Source organism: Orycteropus afer, unplaced genomic scaffold (assembly GCF_000298275.1).
Source record: "Orycteropus afer afer isolate SDZICR_OR568_19922 unplaced genomic scaffold, OryAfe1.0 scaffold00010, whole genome shotgun sequence".
Taxonomy (NCBI): domain Eukaryota; kingdom Metazoa; phylum Chordata; class Mammalia; order Tubulidentata; family Orycteropodidae; genus Orycteropus; species Orycteropus afer.
The window spans coordinates 16,250,258-16,264,004 of NW_006921597.1; the positions used below are offsets into that span (position 1 = coordinate 16,250,258).

At 45.5% G+C, this 13,747-nt stretch overlaps 1 protein-coding gene across 1 annotated transcript in view; it reads left to right on the plus strand.

Moving 5' to 3' along the window:
- KCND3 (potassium voltage-gated channel subfamily D member 3) overlaps positions 1-13,747 on the plus strand; it is a 324,044-nt gene that overhangs the window by 308,201 nt on the left and 2,096 nt on the right. Inside the window, exons 2-5 of the mRNA XM_007949202.2 lie at positions 3,084-3,246; positions 11,122-11,223; positions 11,586-11,675; positions 13,287-13,343. Coding sequence (XP_007947393.1) covers positions 3,084-3,246; positions 11,122-11,223; positions 11,586-11,675; positions 13,287-13,343 — 412 coding nt within the window. The remainder of the gene's footprint in view (positions 1-3,083; positions 3,247-11,121; positions 11,224-11,585; positions 11,676-13,286; positions 13,344-13,747) is intronic.

Genomic DNA, 13,747 nt, shown 5'->3' on the forward strand with positions numbered 1-13,747 from the left:
TACACCTGTGTTTATAATCTCATTTGGGCATAGATTTTCTTTGTTATGTTAATGAGACAGTATTAATGTAGGGTGTCTTGAATCAATATCTTTTGAAATATAGAGGTTATGTAAGCAGCAAGCAAGCAGAGATGGGGAAGATATAAGCCATGTGATCACCAAAGAACCTAGGAATAGAAGGTAAAAAGGAACAAGGACCCTAAAAAACAACAAACTCACTGCCGTCAAGTCGATTCCAACTCACGGCGACCCCTCCTTGGGTTTCCAGGTGGTATTTCTATGCAAGTATCACTATGGAAGTAGATTGCCCCATCTTCCTTCTGAGGAGTGGCTGGTGGGTTTGAACTGCCAGCCCTCTGGTTAGCAGTCAAGTGCCTTAGGCACTATGCTACCAGAGCTCCTTATAAAGCTGTGTAAGTCTTTTATATACTTTTCTGGTTACCTAGTACCACTCTGACAAGAATATACCATGAATGGGATGGCCTTAACAAACAGTTTATTCTTACAATTTGGAGGCTTTAAGTCCAAGTTCAAAGTGCCAGGCTCTAGGGGCTCAACCTTGGGGTCCACTCTGCCTCCTGCTCCCGGCCCACTGGAGCTAGAGGCATTTCTTCACTGAGACAGCTGCTGGCTGCTGAGGCTCAGAAGCCCCAAGGCTGACAAGTAAAAAGACACAGTCCCAATGTTACCAAACCACATGGCAGACCATTAACTTAAGTCCATTGTAAGTCCCAAGATCAGCAGAGCATAGCAGGCTGCTGAGCAATGACATGACTACATGCAGGGTCCAAATGTTCCATAGGCTAGAGACCATTCCCAAGGCTTCTCCTTATATACAGGAAGCAGTCTGCATCTCAAACGCAGCTACTCAGCTGCTTGTAGTAGATCTCACCATGGAGTTGATTGCCAGTCTCATCATGGGGAATAACTACCACCAGCTGCCCAGCCACTCAACCAGGCCCAGCCAAATTGACACACAAACTGAACTACCACATATTCATTTCTCCTTTTTTTTCACAATAGGATTAGAATATAGTTACTCTTGTAACTTCATTTTATAACAATTAGAAGCTGAAACCCAAAAAAGCTAAGCAACATCCTCCCAAAATCAGTTATTGTGTGGTAGAGTTGGGTGTCTGGAACCGAGGCCGTCTGGCTCCAGAATGACACACTGAGACCTTTCCTGAGCATGGACAGGACAGAGAAGGCAAACCTTGTCACAAAGCTCCCAGAAAGAGCCATCACAAGCCTTGATGTAGTGGCATGTCTGAGACTGCCTGAGCCACTGAAGGAGAAAGAAGAAAAGGAGGAAGTTCTCAAAACAGGAGACTGCTTCACAGGGTGTTGAGAAGCTTAAATGAGATCATTCATTCTCCAAATCTATGTGCACCATTGGGATATCCTCCACAAAGCCATTTAGAGGTTTAGGAGCTCACAATCTCATACTTCGGGAACACCTCACTCCTTCTTCCACCCTCCTGGAGCACAAAGACACCTGAGTTCCCTCAGGACAAGTGACTTGGAGCCTCGCTTTCTCAGCAGCAACAATCCCTACTCATCCTGAGCCTGTTTCTGTTCCAGACACCCAGACAGCACAGAGGCGGAGGAGATGTGTTTCTGGCTTTGGCCAAAGGAGTCATCACAGCTCTTTGCTTAATAAGGCCTTTAAATTATCTCAATAAAGAGGAGGCTAAACACTTAACCGCTGTGGAGAGTGTTTTATTGATTGGAGGAGAGGCTCTGGCCTGCCTGCCCGGGGCTAAGCGGGACCCAGGCCAACATGGTCCCAGGGGGCAGCTGCAGGGTGTGAAGTGCTCAAGAGTTTCTCCAAGCTCTGGAGAGCAGCGGGCACTGTCCCAAAGCGGCTTCAGCACCGGAGGGGCTGAGTGGGAGCTCACGGTCCCCCTTAGAGACCATGTGGTTAGTGAACAAAGATAAAAATAAAATTCTAAAAATAATGTTAAGTATAAACAAATCTAGATTATAAATATATAAAATACTTAAAAATGAGTAAGTTTTAAAAGATCAAACCAAGGAATGGGTTTTCATCCCAGCTGTACCCTGCTAGGCAAGAGTGGGCAGTCCACACAATGTCTCTGAGCCTCAGTCCTGCGTCTGTACAATGGGGAGAAGAATACAAAGCTCACAAGGTTCATGGAGCCTATCTGAGATAAACAGGTAAAAGTACCTTGTAAATTGTAAGTCTCCACATGAATAGAAGCTGAGTTTGTTATTTATTATTTTTATCATAAATGAGAGCATGATGTTCTTCTGCTTAAAACTTATCTGCGGTTCTTCGTTGCACTTGGGATAAAATCCATTCTTTTTACCCTGACCTGCTAGACCGTTCATGACCTGACCCCTGCCTACTTCCTCAACCTCTTCTTTATAACTCTTCCCCACCCTCACTGTGCTGCAGCTACCCAGGTCCTTTGACAGTTCCTAGAACAAGCCAAACTCCTTCCTACCTCAGGCCCTCCATACTTGGTATTCTCTCTTCCTGGAATACTCTTCCCCTGGTGTTTTGCATGGTTGGGTCCTTTACCTTAAGGTCTCAACTTAAATGCTGCCTCCTCAGAGAGGTCTTTCCTGACCATATGCACCCCATTAGGCACCCAAAAACCTAAACCCACTGCCATGGAGTCAATTCCAACTCATAGCAACCCCCATTGGGTTTCCAAGGTGGTAAATCGTTACAGAAGTAGATTGCCCCATCTTCCTTCTACAGATCAAGTAGTGGGTTTGAACTACCAACCTTTTGGTTAGCAGTCAAATGCCTTAGGCACTACACCACCTGTCTGTTCATAGAAATAACTACAAGCCACAATTCTTTCAGGTATTCATTTACTTGTTTATGGTGTCCTTTTGGTAGGATGTTCATTCCATGAACATAAGGACCTTGTCCTTTTTGTGCACGTCCAGGTGGTATCACAATACCTGGCACATAGTAGGCACTCTAAATAATTTTTTAAGGAACAAATGAATGAATGAGTCAACAGGTAAGTGGTTGGCAGGGAACCTTGACTTGTTTCACAGATGGCCCCTCTCTTCCTCACATCCTGATAATTCTGTCTCTCTCTCAGATATGGAGACATGGTGCCTAAGACAATTGCAGGGAAGATCTTTGGCTCCATCTGCTCCCTGAGTGGCGTCCTGGTCATTGCCCTGCCAGTCCCTGTGATTGTTTCCAACTTCAGCCGGATTTACCACCAGAATCAGAGAGCTGACAAACGCAGGGCACAAAAGGTAAGACTCAGACACAGGAATGGAGCATTACAAGGGTCAGAGGGACAGCACCATAGAGGGGCCCGGACCTGCACCTTTTATGCCTGGTAGAAGTCAAGTGGCCAAGGGAGTCACTGCCCAGACAGCCTCCGGCTTTGGAAAATAAAGCAGCTTCATGCCGCTTCCTACAAACCAGTGTCCTGCATTCTAGCCCCAGGCAGTTACAAAATGCTACAACCCCCTCAATTATCCACAGGCTGATTGTCTCCCTTTTGGATATTCTGTGGCAATTTCCTTGTCTCCTGGCTCCCTTTCCACTCTCTCAGCCACCACCAATCAGCATCCTCCTGCACTCCTTCTCCTAGCCAAGAGCTGGGGAACATAATCTCTTTTTAATATCCTACAATAGCCTATACAAACAAGAGTGATAAAAATAAATTTGCTGAAAATAAAAATGAATACTATGAAAAGAGAACATTCTAAGGCCACTGAGTTTGGGGGCAAACAGCACAACAGGCTTGAGTAACTGCAGGGTATCAATGGGTTAGGGCACAGAGCTGCAACTGACAGAAGTAGATTGCCCCATCTTCCTTCCACAGAGCAGCTAGTGGGTTTGAACTGCCAACCTTTTGGTTAGCAGTCAGATGCCTGAGGCACTGCATCACCTGTCTGATCAACCATCAATCCTGACGAAAGTATTCGATTATGTCCAGTCTACACTGCTTACAAAGGCAGGGAAGAGTGAAATATATTTTGCCTACAAAATGAGGAAAAATGTCTGAAGGTTTTGGTGCTTAGAAAGAAGTCTCCTTTCCTGACTAGTTTTCAACCTTCTCACCGTTCCACAAGCTTTGATTTACCCTGCATTTTTAAGGCTTCTGGCTTGGGGGGTTTTTTTTGTTTTTTTTACCTGAGTCTGTAATGTCACCAACTTTCCTTAAGCCCATTACCATCAACCAATTCCAACCCTTGGCAACCTCATGTGTTGTAGAGTAAAACTGCTCCATAGGGTTTTCTTAGCTGATATCTTTACAGAAGAAGATTGCCAGCCCTTTCTTCTGTGATGCCTCTGGGTGGATTCAAAACACCACCCTTTTGGTTGGTCGCCCGCAACAAGCTATTTATGCCACTCAGGGATCAGTGAAGATTTTTAGGTAGTGACTTTTACTAGGGTTCCAGTTGGGAAGGGCTAGACTGAAATATGGTACCCTGACAGCAGAATCTCATGTGTGGGGACCCTCCATCCCAATCTCCATGGGGCATGGTAAGCACCTTTTTTGAGCACAATGGACAGGTAGGGATGTCCTTGAAATATTGGCTTCGGGAGGCCTGGGATTTTGACTCCTTATTTTATTCTTTCATTCATTCATTCCACAAACACTTTCTGAGCACCTGCTCTGTGACAAGCATGATGCATGGCAACTGGTTTATTTCCCTGCCACTGAGTCCATGCCACTGACCTTCCATGTACAGTGATAACTCCCAAGTAGCAGGGCTTCTTTGATGTGTCACAGGAATCCAGAATTTCAGAACAGGTCTGTGTTTGCTGACTGAGCATAGAAGCTAGCTCAAAAATGTAGAAGCAGAGAATTCCAGTTAATTCCAGCATATCCCATTTTGCATGCCTTTGTCATCACCTCCTCTGTGGCCCTCTGCCTGTGCTGAGATATATTTTTACTTCTCTTTCTGGTGGCATAGTGCCTAAGGCATTTGACTGCTAACCAGAAGGCTAGCAGTTCAAACCCACCAGCCACTCCTCAGAAGGAAGGTTGGGCAATCTACTTCCATAGTGATACTGCCTCAGAAACTCAAGGAGGGGTCGCTATGAGTAAGATCTGACTCGATGGCAGTGAGTTTGGTTTTTTTTGGTTTTTTTTACCTGAGTCTGTAATGTCACCAACTTTCCTTAAGCTTCCTTTTGTGGCTCCAGGCTGTCCTCTCCATCCCTTCCAGCACCTATTTCCTATCTCTTCATTCCAAGGTCAAAGTTTTCCCACCCCCATCCACTGCCAACCATCCAGAAATAGAAGTCTTATCTCTTTCTCTCTTCCAGTCAGCTGGCAAATTTGAACAATATCTAAATTCATTATACAGTCCTAAATAAAGGGGCAGGGACAAACTGAGATCTTCTCTTCAAACCAAGGAGCCTAAGGCTCTGAAAACCCAGGGATCCAATAGCAACCCCACCCCTAGAACCTGGGCTGACTTCCAGGTCTTGGGCTGAGCAGGTGAGGTTTAAAGGAGTCCACAGCCTCACACACTAGCCCAGGGCTGTGCTTATACCGGCTGACAGCTCTACTCAAGCTGCATTCTAGGGAGCTTCTCCAGCTACCTTCCTCTCCATACCCTTACCTACTTCCCAGGGCACCTCATCTGCTGTCTTTCTGCCCCTGCAAAGAATGTAACAGTGGACATTTCCCTTGGGATTTTATAAAGCTCATCCTGTGTGCTAAAATCCAGAGGGTATAAGCTTTGGCTTTATTCCTTCCTCTAGCTGCCGAAGATGAGTCGCCCTCTCTCCTGCCTCCCTCCTCACCTTCTTCCCCCTCCCTCTTCTCTCTCCCTTTGAAATCAGAGTAAATATTTACAATCTTTTCACCTTGCTCCCATGCTGTCTGTCCTCAAGGTTGTTCAGTTCTGTCTCATTCACCTTGGACTTCCTGTGAGAGGAAGAAAAGGACACTGCCTGCTTCCAGCACCAAGTCTGTCACCACAAGTCTAGGCAGGCAGGTCCAGGGGACTTGGTGGGGAGTAGAGAAGGGGTGTAGAGGTCAGGAAAGCTAATGAGAGTTCTCAGCCCTGAGCAGACACAGGAGATACAACAGCTACAAAGGTAAGCTCCAGCCCACTTGCATTAGGTGTCAAGGAAAGGCTCAAGAAGAAGATCATGTCATCCTCCTCTCTCCATCATGACTGGTTTGCTTGGGATTAACAGGATGACTCCACAGTTATTTGCTTCAGAGACTATGTTTTCTGAGCCAAGTGAATTGGAGTCACAACAGTAGGATAGTCTAGGAGTGGGGGGAGGGGAACATCCTGGAGTGAGGGCTTTGGTCCCCACCTCTGGATCCGATGCCTGCCTGTGGTCTGTATGTGTGTGTGTATGTGTAGCAACGTACATGCAAAAAAAATGCCACTTTTAAGTGTACAATTCAGTGACATTAATTACATTCACCATGTTGTTCAACCAACACCACTATCTATAGACGTTTTTCATTACCCCAAATAGAAACTCAGTGCCTGCCTCCCCTGCCCCTGGTAACCATTGATAAACGTTAGTCTCTATACAGTTGCCTAGTCTACATCTATCATGTAAGTGGCATCATATAATATTTGTCTTTTTGTATCTGACTTACTTCACTTAACATAAAGTTTGCAAGGTTCATCCAAGCCATAGCATGTATCAGAACTCCATTTCTCCATATGACTGAATAATATTCCCGTACACTTTTTTTTAAATGAGAATTTTTATTGAGCTAATTATGGATTCACTTGTGGTTATAAAAAATAATATAGAGAGATCATTTTGCACTTTGTCCAGTTTACTCTAGAATATGGAATATCCTGTAATAATAGAATATAGTAATATTTTGTAAAAGTATAGTACAGTGTCACAACTATAGTATCAATGTCAAAATCATATTGACATTGATACAACCCACCAATTGTATGTGTGTGTTAAGTTCTGTACAATTTTATCATACATGGAGGTTCACGCATCCACCACCACAGTCAAGATACTGAACAGCTCTCTCACAACAAGGATTCTGCACATTGCCCTTTTATAACCAACCACACCCTGCAACCCCCACTGCATCTCTAACCCCTAGAACCACTTATCTGTTCCCCATTTATGAAATGTTTTCACTTCAAAAATGTAATATAAATGGAATCATATGCAACCTTTGGAGACTGGTGCTTTTTTCACTTAGTATAATTCCTGGAGATTCATCTAAGTTGCTGAGTGTATCAATAGCTGGGTCCTTTCTATGGCTGAGTAGGAATTCCATGGAATGGATGTACCACAGTTAAACAACTCACCTGTTGAAAGATACTGGGGATAATTCAAGTCTGAGGTTTTTATAATAAAGCTTCTGTAAGCATTCATGAGGAGCTCTGGTAGCATAGTGCCTAAGGCACTTGACTGCTAATCAGGAGGCTGGCAGTTCAAACCCATCAGCCACTCCTTGGGAGGAAGATGAGGCAATCTACTTCCGTAGTGATACTGCCTTGGAAACCCAAGGAGGGGTCGCTATGAGTCGGGTCCGACTTGACGGCACATAACAACAACAACAAGCATTCATGTGTAGGTTTTTGTGCGAAAGTAAGTTTTCATTTCTTTGGGATAAATGACCGAGAGTGGAATTGCTCATGTTCTCTTTTGGCCTTTCCATTTCTCCCTCTTTCTCCTTTTGTTGCCTTTCCCAGATAAAGACATATAGATACTCGTTGTCAAAGGCACTTGCCGACCAACAGACAGGAAGTGCTAAGTGTGAAGGACTTCTCAGAGACTGGTAGAATGATGGTCTTGAGCATTGACTGTGCCTGGAACTGTACCCAGAGTATAAGATCCTCCTTCTAGATCTCCTCCAACTCTACAATCAGGGTTGAAAATGCAACTTCCTGCGCTTCATTCGTTTAAAAACTTGCCTGACCAAAGTTGAGTTCAGAGAAGGAGGAAAAAGATATTATGGAAGTACCATTGGCCGAAAAGCTGGAAGAACTGAGCTCGAATCTTACTAGTCTACCACTTTGCCCTCACTAACTCACTTCCCCTCATGTCCTCCATTTTTGTGTCTTTTAAATCGCCTAGATGATCTCAAAGCTCTCTTTTAACTTTCACATTGTACTTAGGGTCATGGAAGAGAATGAAGGTGACCAGTCCACACAAGGATTGAACCCATTATAGACTCCAAGATTCCAACTCATGGTGACCCTGTGTACACCAGAATGAAAGGTTACCTAGGCCAGCATCATCCTCACAATTGCCAGCATGTTCGAGTCTATTGTTGCAGCTATTGTGCTGATTCATCTCACCAAGGAACTCCTTCACCCTCATTGGGCCTCTACTTTGCCAAACAGAGGAAGGTGACTTCTTCTGGCAATTGATCCTTCCTGATGAAGTGTCCAAAGCAAGTAAAATGGGCAGTGGTCTGTTGTGATCCATGAGGTTTCCATTGGCTAGTTTTTAGAAGTAGATCTCCAGGACTTTCTTCTAGTCTGTCTTAGTCTGGAAGCTCCACTGAAAGCTCTGCGCCATGGGTGACTCTACTGGTATTTGAAATGCTAGTGGCATAGCTTCCAACATCATAGCAACATGCAAGTCGCCACAGTACAACAAACTGGCAGATGAGTGGTAGATTGAGCTCATTACAATGCCTTTGTTAACACAGATTTCTAACCAACTGTGTATGATCATCTTCCTTCCTCAGCCATTATAAGCTTTTCTTGAGCAACTACTCAGTGTGAAGCCCTGTGCTAGGTACCAGAGGTGAATACCATAGTCCCTGCCCCTCTGGCACTCAAAGCCAAGCCAAAGAGCTCCATCAAACTGCCTATGCTGGAAATGGCTCTGTAAATACATTGCAAGTCTCTTTATCCTGTGGGGGAGATGATTAAATGATCTAATGCATTTGATATGACAATCTGTTGCTTTAATAGAGCCCAGGGTAAGATAAGATTAAAAGAAGTGCCACAAAGTAGAACACGAGAATCTTTCATCTCTAGAAAGTAATGAAGACAGACCCAAGATACGAAAAAGGTCTGGCTGTAAGTGGTGCAATCAAATTATATAAGGCTATAATGAGCTTGATACAATTGAATTTCTATATGCAGCTCTCAACACCCAGTGCCCACCCAGAGCAAAAGGAGCCACATTTTCCAACGATGAGCAACTTGCTCAAATGTAAACATCTAGCTGAGTGGAGGGCAGGAGCAGAATTCCCAAGGAGGAGAATTGACCTGCATCCTGAATGAATGTTCTTTGCTCAGAGGGAAGAGGAATGATGGGGCTGATTAGCCTCCTTTCTCTCCCTGGTTCCCCTTTCAGTTCTCTCCATCTGGAGGAGCATCCTTCCTTGGATTTATGGGCAAGTCTCCCAGGGTCTGGTCCAAGGCCTCTTCTCCATATTTGGCAGGCAGGAAATGGAGTAGAATTTTCCCTGCAAGAAAATCCTGGCCAATAGTGAACTTCCTGGGAAATAAGAGACATAGTGTGTCCCTGGTATTTCTGGTAACACCCTGAGTTCCTGAGTCCCTGGCTTCATTTTAACTGATGAACCACCTCAGTAGGGCACTTGGAGGAGACACTGCCCCATGTTGGAGACAGGGTGACAAGAAATGGAAACGGCAGCAATTGTCCAAGGACTCTTCTCCTGCTCAGAGTCCATGCTGAGGTCACATGTGGACTTCCCCAGAAGCCTTTTCCCCAGGATGGTTCTGTGAGTCCCAGTGGGCTCTTCTACTTCTGCAAGTAAGAGCCTGGAGCTGTGGCTAGGTCTCCAGAGCCCAAACTCCAAGCTGCATTTTTTAAACCAGCAAGTCCTTCTCTTCCCAGTCCTTGCTCTTTTCTCCCAAAGACTTTTCCTCTGAGCCCTCATTCTTTGGCTGTGCTGCTGTCATGGTTACCCAGATTATGGTCATTGAGAAAGGGACAGCAGCCAGCATGTGCAGTGTGGCCAGCCTCTCCTACTGCCTCTGCAAGCAGGGGAGATAGTCATGCATCAGGATACCTAGCAGCCCTCTCAGGAGAGCTTCTCTGCAGAAGGTGTTCCATTCTGGAGCTGGGGTATTATTCACTTGTCCTAGATAAACCTGAAGTGATGTATGGAAATGTCTTCCATCCATCCCTGTCATACACACACATTGGGTCACCTTGTCACATGCACCCACACTCATTCCCACAGCCAAGCATGACAAAATAGATATGTATTGTCACATTCATGCATAAATCCACTCCCAAAGACAGACATGCCATTGTGAATTCGTTTAATAATTTTTTTAAAATATTTGAGGGCCTAAGGAGTCCCTGAGTGGCACAGATAAGGTTGCAGTTCAAACCCATTCAGAAGCACTTGAAATGCAGATCTAGCAACCTGCTTCCAAAAGGTCATGGCCTTGAAAGCCCTATGGAACACAGTTCTGCTCTGCACACATGGGGTCGCCATGAGTAGGAATCAACTTGACGACAATTAACAACAATAACTCTAGGTAGTAGGCGTTAGGTATACATCACAGAATAAAACAAAAACTTCTGCCCTCAAGGAGCTTATGTTCTAGTGGAGGAGAGAGACAGCAGCAAGATAAATCAATAGAACATATATATTACTTTAGTGGTAAATGCTGAGGAGAAAAATGAAAGCAAGGAGGGAGTTAAGTATTGAGGGGCAGGTATGCACACCACTTGCTTCTTGCTTTTCTCATAATTAACTAATATATGGGCACCAGCTGGGTGTATGGGCCTGCACTGGATGGGGTGGGGGAGAATCAGGTTAGCTATAACAACAATCACTTGAAGAGTTCTCAGTCTACTTAGAGATAAGACATATTCCAATAAGAATAGCACAAGGCGTTGTGAGATGCTGAGTATATAAAGGTCGTGAGGCTTTTGGGAGAAAGGAAAACTTGGGTGAGAAGTATTTCTTCTGCCAAGATTATACCCTGGCTGGAGAGATGAGTGGAAACCTCTAGGAACTCTGCCTATAACCATGTTACACAAATGAGAAACAGCATCTCAGACCCAGTCTAAGGTCTATAACCAAGCAGCCCCTTCCCCTTCATAAGATAACATCTAGGAGCCTATCCCCATGGGGACAGCCCACTCTCACTGACTTGGCCCGGCTCACTGTCTTTTTGTATCTCGGTCTCCCTCACTCTTGTTGTCTCTACTAACCACAGAAGGCCCGCCTCGCCAGGATCCGTGTAGCCAAAACAGGCAGCTCCAATGCCTACCTGCACAGCAAGCGTAACGGGCTCCTCAATGAGGCCCTGGAGCTGATGGTAAGTGCCTAGAGGGCCCAAGCTGGGGCAGATGGGCAGGAAGGTGGGCTTTATTTTTTCCCTTTCTTGGGGCACCAGCACTGCTGTCCCCAAGCCCCAATTTGAACCTTGAGTAAGATATGTTTCCAAACTTTCACCAGGTAGCAGTCTCCCCATATACCTCTTCCATAGGGCTATCACTGCTACTAATTCAGCTTTAGACCAAGGTCCTCAGTCCACGGGCTAGTATGTCTATGCTGATTCTGAAATTTGGTTCACCCAGACTTTTCTGGTGCCCTTCCCACCTTCCGTGAAGGAATGAAGGAGCTGAAGAAGGGAGGAGTCATTCACCTTGAACTCAATGGCTCTTCTTTTCTTTCTAGGGCACCCCGGAGGAGGAGCACATGGGCAAGACCACCTCACTCATCGAGAGCCAGCACCATCACCTGCTGCACTGCCTGGAAAAAACCACTGTGAGTCCCAGCCCATTGCCACCTCCCTTCTCATCCCTGGCCCCTAGCCCCTTTCTAAACTTATACTCACATATCCTCACCCTGGGCCCAAGCTCCAGAAGTCAAAGAAGTCTGTCTCCTCCACATCCAGAGTAGTGATGAGGCCTCTCTAGCTACCCTCAAGGTGACCCAAGTAGTGGGGCAAGGTCATTGAGGTGGGAAGGGCAGCTCTGTCATGCAACAGCATAGAGGAGGCCATTACCCCTAGCTTCCCACACATACCCCAAACCAGTGCCCATGGCTCATCTCCTGGTTACTGAGGGCTAGTGGCTCTGCTTATTGGTTTCTCAGTTCTGATGGGCATCACCCTTCACAACTAGGACTGAATTTGTACCAGATAGCTACAGGATACTAGGAAAGACCATCCATTTTTAACCACCAACCCCCACCCCCACTCCGGGGCTCAGTTGATGCAATCTGTGAGTCCCTTTCATCCCTATATTCCTTTTGTAGCAGGAAAAAGTAGATGGAGGAGGCAATACATCTATTTTTCTAGCCAGAGATTTTATTAGTACCACCTCCTGTCAATCACCCTGCAATTCTCAGGAGGTTCAGATCCTGAAAGGCTGATTGTTAAATAAGGTCATGGTTTAGGATGCCATGGCTGGAATGTGGAATGATGCTTGTGCCTCACCAACAGAAAGGAAAGGCAGTGGGGCTAACCCTGGACCCTTGGCAAAAAAAAAAAAGTGCTAGGAATAGCATGGAGGGAGAAGTCTGAAAGGACAAGCCAAAGAGCAACAAAGTGAAACTCTTCCCTGTTCCTTTTAGAACCTTCCTCCCTCAAGAGCTTATAGTCAGGGCTCAGCACACTGAGAAAGGAATTTTCTAACTTCCAGAGTTCTGTGTCTTGACCTCACAGATGTGGGAGAATAGATGTTAAATGACTCTTAACCTGAGCCAAACGTGGACATTGTGGGTAGCAGTTGAACCCAATGAAGACTTCCAAAACCAGAAAGTTCTCTGCAGGCCCTAGATTCCAGAACTTATCCAATATTGCTTAGCTTTAAGAACCATGCATACACATCTATCATTTATTTCAAGGACTTAGAGCAGTGCCAAAGGGATAGGACCAGACCCAACTGCCCTTTCCAAGTTGCATGTGCTGAGTGGAATGTGCAAATGTAAAGGTGTAGAAATATTTGGGTTGAGGGGGCTGGAATGTTGGCAATGAAGAAATGAGATTTTGAAACTGAGGGATGGAATGCTGTCATTGAGGGGTGGAATGCTGAATTTGAGGGAAAGAATGTTGGGCTGCAGGTGGGAGGTATTGGGATTAAAGGGATGGAATGCTGGATTTTAGAAGAGGAATGTTGGACTCAAGGGGTGGAATGTTGGGATAGAAGAGGCAGAATTTTGGGAGTGGAATGTTGGGTTTGAGCAGGTTCATGTTGGAGCCAAGGGGTGGAATGCTGGGACTAATGAGGCAGAATGCTGGGAGTAAGGGATGGTGTGTTGGACTCAAAGGGTGGAATGCAGGGATTGAGAAGGTGAATGTCAGAACTGAGCTTGGGAATGCTGGAATGTACAATCAATGGTGTTTTTATCTTCTGTTGGCATGTTGTCCTGTAGGGGTTGTCCTATCTTGTGGATGATCCCCTGTTATCTGTACGAACCTCAACCATCAAGGTATAACTTTTTAAAAATTCAATTGATGTTTTTCTCTCTGATTCTTCTGAGTCTGTGGATTCTCCTCTTTTTACTCCCTGGTCTAGTTCTTGCATGTGCTGTTGATTCTTCGGGGCTTACTCTACCTCTGCTGCAACACCCAGCACCAGCTCAGGCTTTAGTTCCCTGTGTTGAATTACCCAACTGCCTTTCCAGTGCCTTGTTTTGACCTCCCCAGGGGCTCGGAGGAGTAATGGAAGATGGCACCTATGTAGATATCCTGTGAGGGTCCATGTGCCACAATCTGTCTGTGCCACCTCCCCAGCTCCATGGGGACTCCTGGGATTGGCTGTCAGGGCTGATCTTTCTCTCTCTGAACCCTGTTCTCCTGCTACTTCTCAGCAGACTTTTCCTCACTCTGGCAG